The sequence below is a fragment of the Acromyrmex echinatior genome, chromosome 11 (genome assembly GCF_024713525.1).
Source record: "Acromyrmex echinatior isolate Ae372 chromosome 11, ASM2471352v2, whole genome shotgun sequence".
Classification (NCBI taxonomy): Eukaryota; Metazoa; Arthropoda; class Insecta; order Hymenoptera; family Formicidae; genus Acromyrmex; species Acromyrmex echinatior.
The window spans coordinates 464,545-487,126 of record NC_141862.1 but is presented as its reverse complement, the minus strand read 5'-3'; the positions used below and the strand labels follow the sequence as shown (position 1 = coordinate 487,126).

At 36.9% G+C, this 22,582-nt stretch overlaps 2 protein-coding genes and 2 long non-coding RNA genes across 5 annotated transcripts in view; 2 read left to right on the top strand and 2 right to left on the bottom strand.

Annotated features, from left to right (window-relative positions):
- Positions 1-16,930, bottom strand: part of ck (unconventional myosin-VIIa ck) — a 26,215-nt gene extending 9,285 nt beyond the window's left edge. The window contains exons 1-14 of one of the 2 annotated variants that reach the window (XM_011069894.2): positions 16,859-16,930; positions 10,730-10,776; positions 4,779-4,892; positions 4,425-4,571; positions 4,141-4,325; positions 3,719-3,840; positions 3,380-3,636; positions 2,970-3,135; positions 2,712-2,842; positions 2,221-2,616; positions 1,650-2,030; positions 1,406-1,561; positions 689-1,282; positions 77-286 (exon numbers count right to left, since the gene is read on the bottom strand). In XM_011069894.2, the coding sequence (XP_011068196.1) occupies positions 77-286; positions 689-1,282; positions 1,406-1,561; positions 1,650-2,030; positions 2,221-2,616; positions 2,712-2,842; positions 2,970-3,135; positions 3,380-3,636; positions 3,719-3,840; positions 4,141-4,325; positions 4,425-4,571; positions 4,779-4,892; positions 10,730-10,747 (2,877 nt within the window). In that variant the 5' untranslated portion in view covers positions 10,748-10,776; positions 16,859-16,930. Of the gene's footprint in view, positions 1-76; positions 287-688; positions 1,283-1,405; positions 1,562-1,649; positions 2,031-2,220; positions 2,617-2,711; positions 2,843-2,969; positions 3,136-3,379; positions 3,637-3,718; positions 3,841-4,140; positions 4,326-4,424; positions 4,572-4,778; positions 4,893-10,729; positions 10,777-16,048; positions 16,160-16,858 lie in introns of those variants that run through there. The other variant, XM_011069893.2, reaches the window with a different exon arrangement.
- LOC147907973 (uncharacterized) lies at positions 4,901-9,322 on the top strand. The gene is made up of 2 exons (XR_015546824.1): positions 4,901-5,760; positions 6,146-9,322. It is a non-coding gene; the product is annotated as an uncharacterized LOC147907973 (long non-coding RNA).
- Positions 16,182-19,062, top strand: LOC147907972 (uncharacterized). Its single transcript, XR_015546820.1, has 2 exons — positions 16,182-16,828; positions 18,335-19,062. It is a non-coding gene; the product is annotated as an uncharacterized LOC147907972 (long non-coding RNA).
- Positions 17,798-22,582, bottom strand: Wdfy2 (WD repeat and FYVE domain containing 2). The gene is made up of 7 exons (XM_011069895.2): positions 22,153-22,582; positions 21,492-21,633; positions 21,190-21,395; positions 20,854-21,093; positions 20,597-20,735; positions 20,311-20,510; positions 17,798-20,207 (listed from the first exon to the last, which is right to left on the bottom strand). Exons 1-7 carry the CDS (start codon positions 22,311-22,313, stop codon positions 20,069-20,071), a joined length of 1,227 nt encoding a protein of 408 aa, XP_011068197.1. The 5' UTR covers positions 22,314-22,582; the 3' UTR covers positions 17,798-20,068.

The window sequence follows — 22,582 nt, the reverse complement described above, 5'->3', positions numbered from 1 at the left end:
AATATCTTCACGATAGATTCGTTTTGTAATCAGATATCAACGAATTCATCAATAGGATCAAATTATTACGACTTACGTTAAACACAGACGTTTCTCTCGCCGGCGTTGGAGCCTCGCTACTAGAATCTGGTAAGAAATCAAACATAGCTTCGACCAATTTGCTATCATCGACCGGCTCATCTTGTTTTTTGGCCGCGTCATTGATCAAATTTTTTTTTATTTCCATTCGTCGCCTATCTTCTAGTTCCATCTCGATCTCCTTCCTTTCCAGTTCTTGCATGCGCTCCTGAAATTTATGCATGTCACATTGCAGACTTTACAACGTATTGCGTTACAGGAATTGCGATCGTGACTTGTTAAAAGGAAGGACTCAGTCGATAGTTCTTGACGGACAATTAGTGTTTTCGCATAAATATGATTTGGCTAAATTCTCATTATATTATATTTTTTTATTTATTATACAGCGAGCAGGCCAGTCACAATCACTGCAAGTGATGATGATAGACAATCATTACTGAGAAAAAGAGAAAGGAAAGTCCTCCTTAACATCATGTCGCGATTTTAATATCAGAGAGTCTTTTCAACATTCGATACTTATTGGCTTATCGTAAACTTTCGTTTCCTTCAGCGGTTAAAGTAACGAATGTAAAATTCATTAATATTAATATTTGTCATAATATTTATATACCCTGTAGTTTTGTTCCGCGATCTCCTTGGCTCGTTTGTTGCCTTGATCCTTCAGTTCGCGCTCTTCTTTCTTCCGCAATCGTAGCGCCTCTACGTGCAAACGATATTCATATTTGATCTTCTTATACCGTCTCTGCGCGATCAACCTTCTCACGTGCGCTTGTATCTTCACTATGGCCCATAACTTCTTCCGGTACATCTTACGTACCAGGTGGCCTCGGGCTCGTGCCTGAAGCGCGACGATATGGCCGCGCAGATGTCTAAATCTGTGCGACAACACGCGCGATCTGATGAGCGCTTGCAACCGCATGTAACCGATTCGCATGCGTTTGTATCGCTGACGTTGCGCATAGCCCCGCCAATATTTTTGCACAATCATCGCCGCCGCTCTCATCCTGAGGAACCTTCTCCTGTAAACCCAACCGCGGATGTTACGTTGCAATATCAGGATCTTGCGTGTCAATACGCGATCGCGTTCTTGCTCGAGGAATAAATCGTGAGCGTCCTTGAGAAAGACCTTGGTGTGACCAAGCTGGTAATCTGACCGACCCAACACCGCGTAGCAGATTTTCGATGTCGCTATATGGCAGTCCACCTGAAGTTAACAACATAAACTTTTGATCGAATAGAAATTTAAAAAAATTAAAGACGCATGGTAGACCGAAGTAACCAGTAACGATTAATAAATTTGATTATTATTCGATGGATTTTCCTGCACCTTGTGCGCGGGTGGAATGCCCGAGATGAGAAATCGATATCTTTCCACGAACTCGTGGAAGGAGTGGCGAATAGGATAGCCAGCTCGGCGAATCCTGATGGTTTCCATCATACCGGAATATCTCAATTGTCGACAGCAGAGACCACGATCGAACATCTGCAATCAAGTATTGTATTTGCAAGACGTTATGACACTAGAACAGAATTAAATAAATCGCGAGACCACGCGGGTTGGGAATGCTTACCATTGGTTTTTTATATTCGTTCGGTTTGATGCATCTTATGAAGAAGGGTTGACAACTGCATAGAGTTTTCATAAGTGAATCCAATGATTTCTTAAATTGTGTCGATAACGTGGGTGCTCTCTTCCTGGTTTCCGAGCCCATGCCAATGTCTTCAACGAAGCAAGCTTGGAGAAATTTATTTGACGATATGTGAATAAGTTGCAGCAAGTCTGCGCTGAACGTGTCTCTGTTTTTCTCTAGGAAACTCCTCGTGTCGTAGAAGACGACGCCCGCAAAGTGATTCAAGCCAAAAGACGTATTAATATCCGATTTAGGTTTCAAATAATTCCTATGACTGCCATGAGTTTTGTGAATTTTCGCCAACATGGTTTGATCCGTGCCCTAGAAATTGACAAACGCCACATTAAAAGCACTGCAAATAGCCAATAGATTAGAATGATGCCACTTTTATAACAATGTAATTATCTTAATGTTGCTGACGTGCGTGCATGTGAATTCTTTAATTATTTTTTATGTAGACGTATCAAAGTTCAACTTTCGATATCCTTCCTTATTAAATTAGCACCCATACTTTTGGAAATTTCGATTCCTCATCGATAAGCGCCATAATGTTGAGCTGCTTGATAGCTATCAGATCTAAAGCGTCTTGGTTATCAACAAACTCTATATGCTGCCAATTGATGCCCTCGTGATTATATTCCTCTTGTTCCAACTTGAATATATGCTGAACGAAGAATTGCTGGAGATTTTCGTTGGCATAATTGATGCAAAATTGCTCGAAACTATTGTGGTTAAAGTTCTCGAAACCGAAGATGTCCAACACGCCTATAGCACTGCGGGAATTGTTCTTCGGCCTGTATATGGCCTCGTTAATTTTCTTTACAATGTGTACGAACAATCGACCATATATGCCCTTCACAAAAGCGTCTCTAATATCGACCGATTGATCTCTCGACAACGTGGATACCTATTGAAAGAGACGAAAGATTTACTTACGATACGATACGATAGTATTTTTAATATAGCCAACGATATTGCTTTTATGTACGGAAAAATACTTACTACTGTCTCACCGTGCGCGAATATAGTTCTGCGAGTGAGCGCATCTATCAAAGACTGTACCGGTACTCCCAATAAATACGCCACTCTTTGTACATTCGTTTGCTCTGGAATCTCCGTAGCGTCTAAATTATCTGCAACACATCATACACGAATGAATCTCATAGGATCGAAATTGAAACGATCCAATTCCAACTACGAGATTAGCGCGGCGAATTTGATTTTAAATTCTTTTTTAAATCTTATATTGAAATTTCATACCTACGACAGTGGCTCTATACTTTATGTTGCCCATATGTAATAAAGCCGCGAGTAATTTAAGCACCTCCCAGATCTCCATATCGGAGAATAGCAAAACCTTCATAGCTGATCTTATATCGGCGAATTCGGCTGCGTCGTCGCGTCCTTCGCAAGTAATGCCGCCACCCTAAAGACAAACGTAATAACAATTACACGTACTACGTACGTAGATTGAGAGTACATACATACGAAAGGTCATGTAAATAATTTTTTTCATAATGTATTTTTCTTTTCGATATATTTTTGTTTTCTTAGATGTTTGTTTAGATTTTATGTATGCACTTTTTGCGTGTGCGTGTTCTCAGAACAAGATAGAAACGTTGTTATACTTATTAATTAGTATCGCTATTAGTGCTAACTCACGCACTTACCCCTATGAGATATTTGTACGTGGACGCATCTTCCAACTCGAGCTTTTGTTTCTCATCTTTGGAAAGACCAGCTAGCATACAATAAAAAATATGATAATTCCTTTCGTCCAAGCTTTGAGATACGATCCGTGACTTTTCTAGAAGGTATTGTTCTATCTTGGCCCCTTCTATCACGCCTTGCTCGTTGAAATGAATATCGATGTACTTGCCGAATCGGGAGGAATTGTCATTTCTCACGGTTTTTGCATTACCGAAAGCTAGAAAACGTTAGAAAAGAAATTCGATCAACCTCTTTCATTTAGGTGTTCATTTAGGAGTTTGTCTTATCACGAGATTCACCTTCGAGTATCGGATTCGCTTCCAAGATCTGTTGTTCGATCCACGAATGTTTTCCGCTGATTGCTGCTAGGTATTGCAGAATTAATTTCGTGCTTTCCGTTTTTCCCGCTCCACTCTCGCCACTAAAATAAGAACGAATTTCTATTAACAATTCCAATTGATTGAAAGAAAAGCGAGCGATTCATATGAATGGTTTGTGTTTATACTTTATACGCATAGCTTTTAATAATAATTGTTCCTTCTCAAATAATAAACATAAATTAACTTCTCTTGATGAACTTTTAGTACAATACTTAAACTTATATAGATACTTTACAAATCCATTTGTAAAGATTAAATAAAAAAGATGAATATTACAAAAATCGGCGTTTGAAAATTCGTGCGTCATTAATGCGTTTCGAAAGAGACTCTTTGATTGGTACCTAATTACTATGCACTGATCCTGGCCATATCGGTTCATATGCGCGTAGCTGTTGTCGCCGATGGCGAATATATGCGGTGGCAGTTCTCCGATTTTACGATCCTTGTAGAGTTTAATTTGCTCCGCGGTATAAATAGGCAATATCTGGTATGGGTTCACGGCAACCAGGATGGAGCCCGTATACGTCTGTAAAGTTATGTCGTGGATCGTCGTGAGATCAAACCTTGTATCAATCTGTATTTTGCTTAACCAATCGCATTTCGTCAGCCGAGGGAATTTACTTACGTAAATGAGATTCTCGTTATAGCGTATCAATAGATTTCGCAGAATGCCCGCTTCATGGAGGTCTCCTAAACTGATCATATCTTCTACACCTTGCACCGAAGTGGCATGCATGGCCTTTATTCGTCTCTCCGGCGTTAGCCATTGTTCCTACAGAATTATTCGCTCATCAATGGTTTAATGATGGAACGATGGATAGTTAAATGCTGCCTTTTGAGCAAAAAGGCAAATAATAAATGTGTGCGCGGGTGATAATACATGGTATATTGTATTATTGTATATTTCTCGAAACCGCGACTTGTTGTGCAGTATCGCGTTTTAGACAATTTTTTAATGACGTGTATTCAATGTAATTACCTTATTGTCGTCGTCCTTTACTTGAATACGTCTGCCTTCTGCCGAGATGACTCGTGCTCCGATCGCGACATCAAATTCCCTTCCTGAGATTGGTTCGATCCATATGTAATCCCCCTGTGCAAAATGAAGAGACACATTTTCTTTATTATTTTTCTTAATAGAAAAAGCTAGATTCTTTATATATCTGTAGTCTGTATATTAATGCTGCCTACGCGAAGACGCGAGTTAAATATGTAGTTGCTCAAGATAGCGAATGTGTATATACATTCGATTATCTTCAATGATATTAATGAATATAAACTGGTAATTCACATGGATAATGGGCAAATAGTAACTAATTAAAACGTTAAAAGTTAAAAAAAAAGTTAAAAAGTTAATAACTTTTAATAACTTAGTTAATTTTGAATGCATTAAATTTTAACTTAACCAAATTACTTTTAAACGTCAACTTTTTAACTTTTTTTTTAAGTTAAAAATTTTTTTATCTCTTTTAAATATCTTAGAAAAATAATAAGACTAAAGGCGTATATTCGTAATATGTTCACATCTTAAATAATTTCTTAAGATGCTAATACAGCCCTCTGATTGGTTTATGCGGTTATGCCTTATGTCATAAGTTTTAGTCCGAATCTAATAGGTGTTTTAAGCCTTAAATCATAAGAAATTGACCAATTACTTACGTTAAGTTAATTTTTTATTCCTTCGACTTTTAACTTAACTTTATTAATTTTGTCAAGCATTAATTTTAACTTTATTCAGTTAAAAAAAAAACATTAACTTACCCAACCCTAATGTAATGGGATACTTATAAGTCGGCCAAATTAAATTTTGTCGGCGAAAAGAAAATCGATCGACGCGACGCGACGCGACGCGATGTGACATGAGGGTTTCACAGTCGCGAGTTTTGTATGGAATTTGTGTTAACGCAAGCATTAGATCTAAATTGAGTTGTATGATGTACCGTTACCCCGTTGTAATAACCGTAAGTATTTTGCCATTCGGCGTGGCGCGCGGCATGCGGCTCGATGCAAGGATGAGGTGTCTCGTCGTAACAATTTCCCAATTGTCGCTCGACAGTCACATACAATTATTCACGTACAGTTTATACATATATATGTATATACAAATTCTTTCACACACGCGGTCTCGGTAGATCGATTCAATACAATACGTCTCTATTTGCATTTACAATGAGATTTAAGAACAATTAAAATCAAGAAAAACACGTGGCTGATTCATTCGTAAGATTCATAGGTTCGAATCCAATCGAATCTTGCGTAATGTTATCAGAGTTTATCCACTAAAGCTCGTTCTTCCTAGAAATGAAGTATTTTGAAAAATCGTATTAAAAACATTAAACGTTCTAGTGCATTGCAGACGCGATCGAGGATTCAACGAGCGAAAGTAAAATTGCTAGTCGAAGCAAAAGATGGATCGAGAAGCGGCTCTCATTTCGTGGCGAGGCGAGGCGAAGCGGAGCGAGGAACGGATGGAGCTCTTCCGATGTTCCGGTGAAGTGAACAATCGGGACGTAAACGTAAACGTGTATCAGGTGCGATTGTGGTGTGTGCGGCATATCGTGCACGCGCGCGCACGCGAAACTGCGCGCGAAGCATCTTGTGGGAGTTTCAAGTCGGAGGTTTATACCTGCCACCTTGCCTAATTCGATCGTGGATCGTCTGTCCATCGTTCGTGATTGACGGGTGAGACGAGTGGACCAACTTCCATTTCATAGGAGACGGAATCGGTAGAATTCAACTTTGACATTTTCCACAAAGTCATTCATCGTTAGACTATTATTATATCCGTTTGAAACGTGTCATCGACAAAAAGCGTTTGAGGCAAAATTCTCGAGTTACAAGGACATCATGCAATCACCCAGCCAATCATTCCGATCGACACAAATTAAAAATATCATAACATCAATTTATTATAATTATAATTTCGCACTTGGCAATCCTAAATGTAAATAGTATTTCATGAACATGATATATTATGTACTACAAAAACTATACGCTACCGCATCTCCTGATAATACATGGTGTTATACGTTTAACAATACAATATAATCAACAAAGGCTTTAGTTATTTTATATACTGAAGATGATCAGATAAATGATTATAAAACGAAAATGTTATAAATATATTATTTTTGAAATAAAAGAAAATTAGGCAAAGACATCCAGCTTATATGCTCCTTAAGTTACGACTCTTATTGTTATATGCAGTAAGTCAAGTAAGATCGTGGTCGGCCTTACTCAAAGCTAATAAAAGATATCGCCCTAAATCTATCATGAATCCATAGAGGGCATCTTTATCCTTGATGTACTATCAAGGAAGATTCAGTTGTCATTGAACTTCTTAAGAGAATCACATTAAGCGCTATGAGTACCAAATATGCATCACGCTATGAAGCTGTGTTCCTCTGCACTCATCCAAAAATGTCACAATTAGCGATTGCTAAATATATGAAAAAGTCGAAATCATTCGTACAGAAGTAGATGCAGCGATATAATGTGGCAAAAAATGTCGATGATTTATCGGAACGTGGCTCGATATGCAAAGTGGACAAAAAAGACGATAAAAAAATAATGAATCTGTTTTAACTCGGAATCCTGGCTTACACTGCGTCAAGGACAAGCAAAATTGAAGAAAGGTTTAGATATATCATACGAAACTATTCGAACCTATCTCAAGGCTAATAACATGAAATGGTGCAACACTACGCTGGTCGATCCCGCTCTTACTTGACTTACTGTAACAGTTACATTATTGAGTGCGAAATTATATATTGATGTCACTTTGTTCTGTCGACTGGAATGTAATAACGCATATGTTTCATTGGTCGTCAGACGAAGATGTACAACATGAATTGTCGAGGATAAACGTGAGGCTGCTGCTGGTAATCGTCGCCTTTCACTTGCCTTCGCGAAAAACGCGTCGCTTCTCATCTCCCGCTTACTACCGCTTCGTAGATTTACCGATTGACGTCAAGGAAGCCAATGGACCGAGTCCTCTTGATTTCTATAAATAAATCTCACGACGCTCTCTATCCCGTTTTCCTTTTCTCCGAAAATGTTTTTCTTTCTTTCTCAATCCGCAATAACTGTTAACGTAACAGGGCATCGCGTCTATATCACGTTATACGATACCCATCATCGAGTTACAATGTTAGATTACAGTCAGCAAACGAGAATGAATTAAAATGGATTAAAATTTTTTTAATGCGTACTTTAAATCCATGGATTGAAGAGATTGAAACGGATTGAATCCAAGCTGATACTAATTTAATATTCGAAAAAAAAAATATTCATATTTAAGGGTTACAAATTTTATTCTTAAGACATTTATAGTAATTATATCTGAAATTAACTACTTCAAATTAGTATTAAAAAACGCATCTTAATGGGATTCGAACCTGGAACCTCTGGATTATAAATCTTCTACGTTACCACTTTTTCAATTGGTAAATGTGTTATTCATTCTCTACTTCAATTACAACCAGCTAAATTAGTAACGAAATTATATAGATTTAATAAAAATATCATCATTTAACAGATATAATAAAGTATGAACAATTTACATTACTATGAGACAACATTGGGTAAGTGTCGGATAATCTAATCTCACTTGGTCGATGTCGCGCGCCGTGATTAGCCTAATATTCGGGCTGTGTTTGACTCGAGTGAGTGTTCACATCGATCATTCATTTTACTTCTAATCAAAGAGAAACAAAAGAACATAGCTCAATTATTTTTACGTTACAATTTTTTTGAACTTACAATTAGTTGGATTAAAATGAAAAATTTTCTACTTATAATTTTGAATAATTTAAATAGCATTTATGGTCCATTTTTAAAAATTTTTTATTCAATTAGATTGAAAAACTGCATTTCATATTCAGAATATTGAATTGAGTAGTATTCACGTTGCGCAGAAATTGCTGACATTATTTTTGAATTTAACTGAATTAAAAAAACTGTACTTTCTATTCACAATTCTGAATTGAGTAGTATTCATGATACACAGAAAATGCTAATATTATTTTTAGATTGAAAGGCACAGAGATATGCTCTATGCAATTCCTACAAATGAATGAAAATTCAGGATTGAAAAGAATTTATTTTAACATTCATAAATCTATATTTCTGGAAATCTGAATCCATTTCAATCCATTCTCGTTTGCTGGGCGCCCTCCCATCATTTTGTCTCAATCGTCATCGATCGAGACACAAAAGTTATCAAATTCGAAGTCGTACTCGATTAATTTACTGCGAAAATTTTTCTTAAATTCGATTAAGTAAATATTTATTCTTATGGTCTTATCGCCGCGGTTAATTGTCACGCTGACCTCTTCTTGAAACGCGCTTCGCTTCAACAGGTGCTTTATGATGTTGCGCCTTATTTATTATTTTCAGCCATTTACAGGGTGGGCCATCTATTGGTACGTTTTTAAAAATGCGATCAAATGAGCATACATTGATATTTTTTATTAATTTTTTTTTTGTTGTGAAGCTAAAAGTATCCGCGTCAAGAATGAAAAACGATTTCGTTCATGTGGCTCCCTCTACTGGCCTTACAGTATGCCATTCGGTCACCCCAATTATTAATGACATTTTGGACTACCTCGGCGCCAATTTCACTCAAAACAGTCGTAATATAATGTCATCCACTAACATCCCTTTCTCACGAACTTTCCTCACCAATTTGCGTATAGCTCCTTCGGTGGGTGCTCTATCACGACCCATATTTCTTTTTAAAATTCGTACAGTTTCGGCGACACAGCACTGACTTTGAAAATAAGTTTTTAAAATTTCAAAACGCTCTTCAAGAGAAAACATGTTGTTTCGTGCCGCGGACGGTATGACTAATAAACTGTCAAAATTTCGGGTCTGTAGCTCGTTCGGTGTTGCCATACGACGAAATTCAAAAACGTACCAATAGATGGCCCACCCTGTATATCTAAATATTCCCTAATTATTGCCCTCGTCGGCATGGCAATTACCTCGTTCGAAAGGTTGGAATGATATATGGCATAACGCGATGTGACGCGTTATCTTTTTTTATAAAACGTTCATATGAAATAACCAGTCAAGTCCGGTACGCTAAGCTCTTGCTCTTGCAATTAAATATTCAAATATTCCCTATATTTCATAGATTTTAAAATCTGGAGATGCACATTCACATTTGTGGGAATATACGAAAACATGAAGCGATAAAAAGAAATTGCGAATAAGGAATACGCGTACATAGCGCTTTGGGTCACATCATCGCATCGGAGTGACTAGTGTGACTTGCAATTAGCGCGGCGGTACATTATCATTGTTTACAACGCGAGAGAATGCGACGATTCTTGGCTGTTCGGTTATTTTCACTCGTCACAGATTCCTACTGACCGTGTTCGAGGAGAACGACGAGGAAAGCGGTAAATGTAATGGATTAAGCCGCACGAGAGATCTACCGTGCGCGCGCGCGCAGGCTTTATCGAATTTACTTATTGTTAGTTTCCCCTTTCGCGGTATTCGATTGGCTAACGCGCTTACACGTAAATCTCTAGCGCTTTTCTCCCGCAGGAAATTGTTTGCTGTACATATCATCGACAAAGTACAAGTTGCAAACGCGTTTTGAAGCGTGTCCTCCGCATCGGAGGACATCGAACCTATCTGAAGCGTCGTCTACAATCAACAGCAGCAGTGGATTAAGGCATAGAAATCAATCAATCAATCATGATCGACTGTGAGAAGGATAATAAACTATAACTGCTACTTCCCATTGTAGACTACGCGTACTAATACTTTTGTTTTGAGTACAATGCGTTTTTGCGGCGATTAGAAATGATTAGAATTTCTAATCGAGTAGAAATGTGCCCTTATCTCGTGTAAATTACAACAAGATAAAAATAATACGCAAATAAGGGAAATATTTACATGAGCGCTTAAGAATCAACCTACCCGTGTGACGATGACCATCTCTTAAGTCGTGGTTGTCGGCACTCCGCCTAAAAACAAATAAAAAATACATATATAAATATATCGAGTGATGGGTGTACATTCATATACAACAATTTTATCTAATGGTAGATACACACAGACTCAGAGATCTGTGAATTTTACAAATGGCCTATTACGCATATACATATGTATATGTAATAAAGGCTTAAAAGACGTAAGGAAAGATACTCGCGAGTGAGAATTTCATCAGAAGCTACTACCTGCAAGGATACTCAATCCTGCAAGGATACTCAATCCTCAATAGAGGATCGCAAACCGTAAGCCGTATAAACAATTAGCCAATCATACTCAATTATTTGTTTCAGTATTCAACTGTGATTGGCCAAATTCTTAAGATTTACAGCCATGACACATAAAAAACTTGAGGCAGTAAGATGTAGGTAAGCAGTAAGGAAATCAACATGTTGGACTGGCTACCGTTTACGTTATACTTTAGGGATTCTACTGTAATTGGTCAATTAGCTTACTGCTCAATTTACTGCTCAAGTTTTTTTGTGTACCATGGCCCTTTCGGCTTGCGACCCTATTGTAGAACAGGCTTTAGAGGAGAGGCGTCTTGCGCCACGCTTGTCGGAGATGTCTGGTCGATCAGACCGATTCCGTTAGCGTGCGGAAGCATCGCAAACCTGTTCGCAAAAGTGGGTTAGGCAGTTTGCGTTACCGTGCCATACGGCTCTCCGTCGAGAGATCCATCGAGAATCCTCTCAAGATCTCTCTCTGTGTCTTTCTCTCTTTTCTAGCACAGCCATCTGCAGTTCCAATACCACTGCACCGCGTTATCATGAACCAACGAGCTTCATACAATATACGTATATTCCAAGAAATTCAAGCGGAAAAGGCATTCTTTTCAGCGCGATGAATCTTCCCAATAAGATCCATCGCGGCGCGATATTAGAGGTGCGATGTTATATTATTTTTCGTTCTTTTCACATAAGCCAGAATTTTCAGTTTAAAATTTATGTAATAAGTAGATTGTAAATTTAAAAAATATTTCTTCGGATTAATTTAAATTTCTTATACGATGTACACTTTTATTTCAATCCCGCGTGAGGACGAGATTTATGATTTCATACTCGTCGAGATCATGTAACAATGAGCATTTGGACTTTATCACGATAATGTGTCATACAATGATACATACTCTATAGGTTATACAATCTAAGTACACTTGATGTTACGAGGAAATCGACAAAAGATTAATTTCCAAACGGATTGCGCTGACAGAATTTATAGCTCGTTTCGATAAATTCTGTCAGCGCAATCCGTTTGGAAATTAATCTTGAACGTGTCAATTGGATGTATCCATCCATTGATTTGTGATTATATGGGTATAGCAAGAAATAGAAAAGATAATATCATAGATTGATCTAAGCGAATAGGTACATACTCAGCAAACGAGAATGGATTGAAATGGATTAAAATGGATTTAGATTTTCAGAAATACGGATTCATGAATTCGTTAAAATGAATCCTTTTCAATCCTGAATGCATTTTTATTCATTTATAGGAATTGCATGAAACAAATGTCTATTCCTCTTTTCAATCTTGAATGCAATTTTATGCATTTATCTATTCATTTATGGCATGGAGTATATTTCTATGCTTTTCAATTTAAAAATAATATTATAGTATTTATTTTAGTATTTTATTTTGTAGTGTGGTGCGCATCGTGAATATTGTTAAATTCAAAATTCTGAATAGGAAATGCAGTTTTTCAATCCAATTGAATCTAAAAATAATATCGGCTATTTCTGCGCATTATGAATATTGCTTAATTAAAAATTCTGAAGAGGAAATGCAATTTTTTAATCCAATTGAATAAAAAAAATTTTTTTTTTTAATAGGCCATGAATACTATTCAAAATTGTAAAAAAATTCATTGTTTCATTTAAAAGTATATCATGAATACTATTTTATTCAGAATTATGAATAAGAAATTTTTCGTTTTAATTCAACTGAGTTAAAAAAAGTTGTATCGTAAAAATATAAATCATGAATTCTACTTCAATTAATAGTTAAAAGAAACATAAAAAGAACAACGTAAATAATAATGTATAATAAGTGTATAATAAATATGTAAATTCCTTTTTAATAATTTTATAAATTAATCGCTTTTTTATGCATATTTTATATTAATACGTTTCCTTTATTGTACAGCTAGCGTATATTTTTTGTATAAAAGTTTCAAAATAATAACTATAGAATTTCATGTAATTACTGCTTTAATTTATTCAAACTTTTACATGTATAAAAATTTTTTATATGGAATCCAATTCATTTTTATAGATTTAAAATATGAATTCGGATGGATTGAAAATTTCCAATCCATTTTATTCCATTTTTCGTTTGTACCCAGCTAAATATTCATAGAAAGTTCGATATTCCCAATATGCTGAATATTGCGACACAGTGTGAAAGAATCGTCACAGAATATACAAATGTCGACGAAATGTTCAGAATATTCTACGAATATTCTTTGTATATTTCACGAAAATCGCGAGTGAGCGAACAGTACACATCTCCGCCGACAGAGGGCCGTGGCGGAGAGCATTTACTCGTTAACAAGAATCATTTGGGAAAGAACATAAGGAGCGCAGCATTTCGCCTGTAAAAATAAATCCTAAAATTGGATTCCAAGGTAAAAGTGTGAAGTGTTTCTCAAAGCAAAATTTTGTTTAAAAATTGATTCAAGGACGGATCGGACTTGGAATTTCTGGAAAAATTAAAATTTTGCGAAATATATATGGAATATTCTCGAAATGTTTTTTGGGAATTGTAGAAATCTTATGAATATTTCAGGAATATTTAGCGTCAACTGTGTGTGTGTGTTTATTATCGAGGTAGTTTGATAATTTGTTGCTTTTAGCGAGACAAAAAGAGAGAATTGACCTTTTTAAGATTCGAATAACACGATTACATAATAGTTTTAAAAATCAAAATTATCTTTCTCTCTTGATTATTTCATTTCCATATTGTCACTACAATCCTAAAATGATTTAATCGAGAAGAAACTTCATTCTTTATCTTTAGAAAATATAGGTCTATTTTTTAAATCTTACTACTGCAGTATAAAAATTAAAAAAGAGAAATGATGAGAATCATTTGATTAACTATTTTGTTTAGTTTAAAATTCTAAAATCTAGTATCTTTCTGCCGTTAATTACGAATACGTTACATTATCATTTATGCGAGCGAGCATCTTAATATTGTATGTTATCATTCGATCCAAAGTCCATTTTAATTTCATACTTTGTATTACATATTATCTGTTACCGTTAACAATACGTATCATGAAATTTCTGTCAATTTTAAATCATTATTGCGTTGTTAATTATAGAGAAGAAATGAGAGAGAGAGAGAGAGAGAGAGAGAGTGTGTGTGTGATGCGTGTGTGTATACGTTCATGTCGATTCGTTTCGCGAACGTTTGAATTATAAGATGACTGTTTTAATTTTATAGGCGGGCATTCTTGTCTCGCCATGAACTTGAAGCACGGGCGTGAGCACAGAGTAGTCGCAGTCGCAGTCGCAGTCATTGACTTTGAAAATATCTGTGGAGAACGGTCAGTGGCGTAGGCGCCACGCGGGAGACTTTAACGGGTGATCAAACGAGACGCGGAGGATCGAGACCACATCGGGAGAGCCCATACAATTTACGCGGTTTTTCTTTTTATAACTCGCCCTCCCGAGAAGACATAAAAATACACTGCAGGGATAAGTCAAGGAATTGTCTTCCGGAAGCCATATTTCAGTTGCATTAGTTATAATCTGCTATAGCATAATCTGTATCGACAGCAATCAGTATTAATACGTATTGATATCGTAGTGATTAATCGCGTTTTAATTAATTAATGGTGTATCGATACGCGGTCAATAAAAAATTGTTAAGAAGAGATAAAGATGACGTTTATTCTGAGGAATGCGAATATTGTTATCAGTGTTAACGTGTGTACAGGGTATCTCACTTGCCATAGATTCTTTCAACAATTCGATTTACCTTTGTATTTTACGAGAAGAATTATCGAAGAAACCAATTTCAGTTTATAGTATATTTTCAATTGTTATGGTCGTATATATACTCTTACGGTCAAATTTCAAATTAAAATATTAAATTATTAAAGCGAACTTCAGAACTAAAATTAAATAGAGTAATAAATATGTTTCGTAACGTAATCTATTAGAAAAAGATTTTTTCGATCACTTAGAGATCTCTTCTATTTATGAAGAAACGATCACTTTAGATCCTGTCAAAGAATCAATTATTAAAAAATAATGACACACAATTTGTGACACATAAAAAATAAATTGAGACACTGTGTATAGATAAGAAGAGTCAAGTGAGCCCGTAATTATAGTTTTATCTCTCTCTCTCTCTCTCTCTCACTCACTCACTCACTCACTCACTCACTCACTCACTCTCGTCGTCATACTTATCTCTACTATCGTAATACCTATCGCTTGCGACATTCGCACGCGTACTTGTATCGAAGTAATTCGTCACACTTAACTTTTTTTTTATTAAAGCGACCGTCTCTGCAATAAGATGCATTCGATTCACGCGACAATAGTCGTGGAAAGCGTGAAGTACTATTACGCGGCATTTAGAATTTAAAATTAGAAAGGACAAAACTCGAGAATGATTGATTTACCGGTAAATGCGACGCGGTATTAAATAAAGTTTGTTTTCGCACATTTAAATGAAGATTTACGAAATCATTATCTGGAAAAAGCATTTTATTAATTACTGCAACGATAGTTGGCGTGGCCACACTAATCGGTTCTCCTGAACCTGAATTGAAACTTATTTTACTTCCGAGAACGACTTCCATTCGAGGAATAATTCAACATTCGTGCAAGTTCTTTGAGGAGTTACAATTATATATCTTGAGAAACAAACTATCGAGAGAAATAAGCTATGAGAAAACGTTCGAAACGTTCGAAACTTCAATTGTTATTTTTCCCAAGTAACATGTAAGTTGTTGTATTTTCTAAACCGATTATCGTTCGATCGCGCGTATTCATTCCCGAAACGATCAAGCAACCGAATGCTCCTCCATTCCGCTTCGTTCATCTGAAATATGCGCATCCACCCCGTTTGGTGGACTGTAGGAATAATAAGTCGATTCTCGAGACTGCAATCGGAGTATTCGGAGTATTCGGAGTATTCGAAGTATTCGGAGTATTCGGAGCAATGAGAGAGGGCACGAAGGAACACGTTATCCTTGCATGAATCGCCAACTTGCTACCAGCACGTACATACCTGTTGCGAGTAACGAGAAACACGACGAGAGCGGCTATATGTCGGCGGCACGCTCCATTAAGAGACACTACACTGGCACTAGACTTCCGATGAGGGGCTCGATTTTCATATCCGCTCTCTTTGGAGATCAGCACGATGAGCGAGCGAGCACGGTCGAGCGAGTGAATAAATAAGTAAATAAATAAATAAATAAATAAATAAATAAACGAACGAACGAACGAACGGACAGATGGACGAGATGCGTTCGTGCGATGATGGAGACTAAATGTAAGCGAGCACAAGATAATGTCGAGGTGAGATCGCAGGAGCGAACACAACCGGTTGCGACCTGGAGAGTCGCGCGGTAGTCACGAAGAGCGATCGTCGTCGTCGTCGTCGTCGTCGTTCCAGAGGATGGAACCACGGTGAACCGGCACATTAACACGTCCGCTCGGCTGCTTCGGAGTTCGGTTCGGCTGGGATCGGGTGTGCCAGTCCGCAGTGCCAAGTGCCCAAGTGCCAGGTGGAAGCTGGCTAGCTGGCTGAGCGCGAAGGTAGTGGTAAGGTCTTACACGCTTCGGACCGCTTCGGGCCGCTTCCCCTGTCCCCACCGCGCTCGCACGCTCGCTGCGGCGCGGCGGGGGCGAGGGCGAGGGGATGGTACTTTGATACCACGTCCAACCGACTCCAACCATCCAACCACTGTACGTACTGCGTACACAACCAACTGTGACGGACCCAGACGGACCGACTGGTGCCGGTCGTCAGCGTTCGCCAAGTCGAATCGCTTCCTGCAGTCAGGTAACAGATTACCTATCTCGCCGCTCTCACCTGCTGATATGTATACCCCGTGCATGCGATCTCGTCTCTAATATAAAATCGGCGCTATCGGCCTCGACCCTCGACCTGCTCGACCAACAAAAGAAACTGATAATATAAGGTGCGTTCGGCAATGTAAATCTGAGATGCGAGCTAGCAGATGGCGAGCTTAATCACGTGATCTTCGAGTGCAATTCGAGTGCCAAGAATTCATTCCGAACGCTACAGAGCTGTAAACTTGTTGTACCTAAAGACTGTCCTTCAATTATTAAATGAAATTGTTTATTTTTATAAAATAAAAAATTAATAAAAAATATCCTATTAATTGAAAACTTCTTCCGCTTTACTAGAAACTAATAATAATCTTGTTGAAACTAAAAATAGATCGTTACACATGAATGTAGCAGACTCATATGCAAGGTGTATTTTCTTAAAAGAAAATACTACGTTGCAAAATAAATTTCAGCAATTTATAAATTATATCACTTTATATTCATTGGAATCTTTAATATATTAATACAGTTTTCTTTTATTTCATTCTATATGTGCAACATAAGCTTTGATCTAAAAATTAACTAGCAAATTCTTCGTTTTTAAATACGTAACTTCAAATTCATAAAGAGGAAAAGAATTAAAAACTTACTTTCCTCCTTGATTATTGTACATTATGTACTCCATCAATTTCTATTTGATAGCATTTGTTTGAGCGTTTGTAGATTCAGACATTATAATAGTTCGAATACATTATTTGTAAAATAAAAGTATTAAAAGAGATAAATATATTATGTGTTAACGAATCAGTTGAATACATTATCATAAATATGGATCGAGCAGCTCTCTCTCTCTCTCTCTCTCTCTCTCTCTCTCTGTGCGCGCGTGTATGTGTGTGTGAAGAAAACTGCAAACTTGATCCTATTCATTTTCGAAAAAAAATCAACAAGATTGCACAACTGTTTTACATTGAAAATATATTTCCATTTTGTATCAATTCGACGTGTGAGTAGAATACATACACGTGACTTAATCGCTTTTTACATTTTTCGCAGTTTATATGTATCTATATACTGTGTTTCGGTAGTGAATAGCAATCGTCGCAGCATACAGTTTAATATTTATCCGTCTGTTTCTTTACACATGCCAACTACGAATTTCAAAGAGTTTCAAGCCATCCATAGTCGACATAAATAATATACACAGTTACTTGGTCGTGTAACACGTGTGACGTAACGTTTATATAATAAGAAGCACGTTCATATATTATTTAGGTAATATAAACATATACATACTTTTTAGCAAAACATATAAAAATGCGATAATTTGTTATATGTGTTCTCCATTCGAGTTTGTACAAACGTACTTGTATTTGTATTCAATATAGATAATTTGGACCGTACGAATTGTATTCGCACGTCTAGCTATTCAAAATGCAAGATTTATCCTGCGAATAAATCTAGATACATTTTGATAACAAGGATGATTTCTTCCTAGTGATCGTCTCTCTTGCAAAATTGCGGTGGAAAAATTACGCGACGATGGTGATACTGATGAAATAATTAACATATATATGTTAGGTACAATATATGCATTTTATGTATGTATGTATGTATGTATATACATTTATCATACGAGGATGAACTGATTAAATTGCATGCAGTATACATTGCCTGGCGTATATATGAAACGATCAAGCTCTTTGCTACTGTATCTTATCTATCTATGAATTTTCAGATTTTTCGACACATAGTTCGAAGGAAGCTCATCATTGACCGTTTTTCACAAATGTTGATAAAATTTTTATCAGCCAGCAAGATACACGACAGAGAAATATTTATAAAGTAACATTTTTCTTTTTCTTTGTATTCAAAGAAATAAATTAAAATATTTGCAAGAAATTGTGTCAAGTTAAGGCGAATTAACTTTGCACAGCTTGTATCTATCTATTGATATTATTTGAGGAGACTTGAATGCGAGTCAAGAAGTAACTAGTACTATTAACTGCACTGTGGATACTCCGTCTGGTCTCGCGTTTTCTCACGATACGATACAATAACATTAAACAATCTTGTATGAGTTATATAACAAATAAGATTAGGACTTGATACAAGATGCTACTTATCTGAGTCGATTCAAAGATAGTATAAGTAGTTTAAGATTTTTATGTTCAAATTGCTAGTAGTTTAATAATATATAAGAATTTAAAATATGTAAAAAATGAATTGGAAATTCTTAAAAGATTTTCTCCCTCTATTCTTTTATCAGATAAAAACACATATATTAACATTAAAATAGTTTCGATGCTTACATCACTGGTCGGTTATCAATCAGTACTTTCTTGATTATTTTTTAAATCAAAAATTTATTTAAACAACGTAAAGATATTTTTAAGATTCTGATAATAACAAAATGTATAATATATACGACGATTATGGTGTATATGTATAAAGTTGCAAAACGATCTTGAGATATGGGCCCCTCGATTCGCAATGTGTAATCTTGCAAATTTTGCAAAAAAAAAATCGGTGATTGCACAAAGAGTTTTATTCGAATATTTAACGAAAAGATTTCATCTCGAGACCATCTTCGAGTAATATAAATATGTTATATAAAAAAAAATTCAATTTTATACATATACATATATATATATATACACATATATATATATATATATATATATACTCTCGGAAAGATATTTTAATACTGCTAATTACATCTGTGTTGTGTTGCGTCGTGATTATCACGATGTCGTCATCCTGGTCTTCCAAAGGGAGTCCATGTACCTTGCATATATAGTACTTTTTACGTTTGTGTAATTACGTTGCGCAGTCGCGCAAGCGCTCTTCTGGAAGTAAATACTTTTCTACATCAATATACAACATCGGTTTAAAGACAATGCCACTGAATTAACAGGCTTACGTCATATTCATTATCTCTCCAATTATTTCCTGATTTCCCATACAGAAAATATGGATATGGATTAAGCAGATTCTAGTGTTATCACCGACAAACTGACAAATGATCGCTTCATATCGTCACTATCAGCTCGTCGGTCCAACTCAAGTTACGTAATCACCGATCACCGACTTCACAAACAGGCATAATTACATATATAATCACAAAAATACGTTTCAGAGTATTCTTCCGAGTATGACGATATCTCTCGGTGATTTGATTATTTTTTCATATCACGCAATTTAGATTATCGACATACATACACGTAGAAATTCACTGAAAGAGCGCGGACACGTCCCAAATCTTAATAACGCGATCTTGGCCGATAGTCAACAATCTTCGCCTAGGAGCGTCTAAATCCATCCCGATGACACTGTGCTTGGCATCATGGAAGGAGGCCAACGATGATTGGCTATGTGAATAAAAAGCAAATATTGTATGTTTCGCTTTGCAATACTTTTCATTATTAGTATGTCTTAAGAGAGAACACGATGGGAGCTCATCTGACAACTTACTTTTCCGACTTGAGCTGTATGTGACACTGATCGCAAACTCTCACTTCGAACTCGAAGCCCATCGCCGGAATCGGTATTCGTTGTGATGTACAGCGAGCGCATAACGCGCGACCGCAATAGCGACAGTGATGCTGCCTCAATCCCAACTGTCGTTGATCCATCATAGCTTTTATATTCCAGAAGAAGGGTCTTCCACAAGCCTGGATTACGTTGGAGCATCTTAGAGTAATGTTGTAAAGCGGGGCGATTGATATTATATTTAAAGACTTTCTCTCGAAATATATACCTGACAGACATCGGATTCGACCCAAGCGGCGGTTTCCTTCCTATTTGCCGCCATATTCCAACAAACGATCACACCGTCCTCGCCTCCAGACAAGAGCAAGCGTTCGGCGCTCGCGTAGCATAATGCCGTTACTTTATTACTGAAAGAGAGAATTTTTTCTTTTTTTTTTTTTTTTTCAGAACATGTTTCAAAAGTGACTTAAGTAATATTTCCGACCAACCAAAATTTTTGAAAGAATTTTTCACGTGCGCGCTTACTGGTGTCCCTGAAGTTCATAAGCAGTGCCTTGACGACCTCCAATGTCCCAAACGATGATGCTTTGATCAAAACTACCAGAAAACAACAATTGTTTCTCCGAGTCCCATGCCAACGTGTGGATACTTCCCGTGTGCGCCTTTAATGTAGTAATGAAGGTAACGCCACTATTGTCCAGCTTTAGCATGGCTATCTGACCAGAATAATCTCCTACGAAAGCGTGTTTGGATTGGGCGTCAAATCTGTAGACGCGCGAGTTAAGTTTCTCATAGATGAGTACGTTCTACCAAAGCATCTTTCATTTGTACAAACACATAAGACTTTTTGTAAAAGGATACTGTAGGGCGGTATACCACGCGTCTGTTTGGTACGATCCCAATTTTTGTCCTGTTTCGGAGCTGTGTAATTGAAATAATTTATCACGGCCTATACTCAAGACCCATTCGAAATCTGCTGCAAAAATGATTCCTGTGACTCTTGCTTGATGCGCTAGATAATCGCGCATAGCCGTCATTCGATTGTAATCTTGTTCCAAGATAAATTCCTATAATTGAAAAGGCAAGTCAATACCTATAATCCCAGTCAAGTACTATTCTAACGATGGACAGAGTAAAAGTGACGTAACAATGACATGACATACATTAATGCTTCCATTATCCAGGCCTACAAATAACTGCCTCGTTTCTACGCAATAATGCATAGAGGTAGCACCTGCTGGCATGTATTGGCAAATGCTCGGCCAATAATGACCAGAATCTCGCTTCAGCCATACTCTAACTGTCCTGTAAAAAAAAAGTCAAAGTAAAACTAGCGATTAAACATCGCCTTTTAAAAGAGTCCTGCAATTGATATAAGGATACATATATAAAAGGATTGTGTATGTGTGTGTGTTTAAGTAAGAATGAGAGAGAGAAAGAGAGAGAGCGAGTGCTCGCTCAGATACACACACACACACACACATACACACACACACACACGCGCGAATATATGCAGATGTATGTGTGCGTGTATCAAAATTTTCTATATGCTGATACAATTTGATGGAGTTTCGATAATATTTAATATACAAGAACTACGTAATATACATATTTTATACGTAACGTATAAAATAGAAAAATGGATGTTTCAAGGTGTGTCCACGTAGTAAAAAAATTGCGCGCAATTTTCACAACGAAAATAAGAAAGTTCTAAAGATGGAAAATATAAATAGAGACGATAATAAGAGACGTATAAAAGAGCGTGCGCTTAAGAAAAATATCGAAAATACGCAGTCTTGGAAAATATCTTGGACGGATAGATACCTGTCATCGCAAACACTGATTACACCCTCTTCCCGTGGGATAATGATAGCCGCATTAACGTCGTCGCTGCAGCCCTCCAATTTTGACAAGAGGATCGGCTTGCGGCTGCTGCTGAATTTATCATGATTTACTCCCGGGGCGGGCTTTATTTCCGCTGCCATTTCTTAACCGCGCGAACGTTACAACAAGTTCACAAGTGCAATTGCCATTTGACAGTTGTCAGATGCTGAGCACGGTGCTTGCAGATCTGAGATAGGGACTCTAACACGGTATAAAGATGTACACAGCAGGGACCGTGTTGTAAGAATACAAGGTGTACCATTGCCCATAAAAGTACATTTTCACGTAAAGTGCTGCTAGAATAAGCAATTGGACCGATAGATTTGTCGCTCGTTATCCAGCGGCTGAAAATTGGTAGTTTGAACAGTTT

Bases quoted from the DNA above. Each gene is read 5' to 3' on its own strand.
- Wdfy2 (XM_011069895.2), bottom strand. From the start codon at position 22,313: ATGGCAGCGGAAATAAAGCCCGCCCCGGGAGTAAATCATGATAAATTC. The intron at 20,511-20,596 runs GTATATATTTCG...AACGTAATCCAG, and splicing joins TCGAATCCGATGTCTGTCAG to GCTTGTGGAAGACCCTTCTT. The intron at 20,208-20,310 runs GTAAGTTGTCAG...TTATTCACATAG, and splicing joins ATACAGCTCAAGTCGGAAAA to CCAATCATCGTTGGCCTCCT.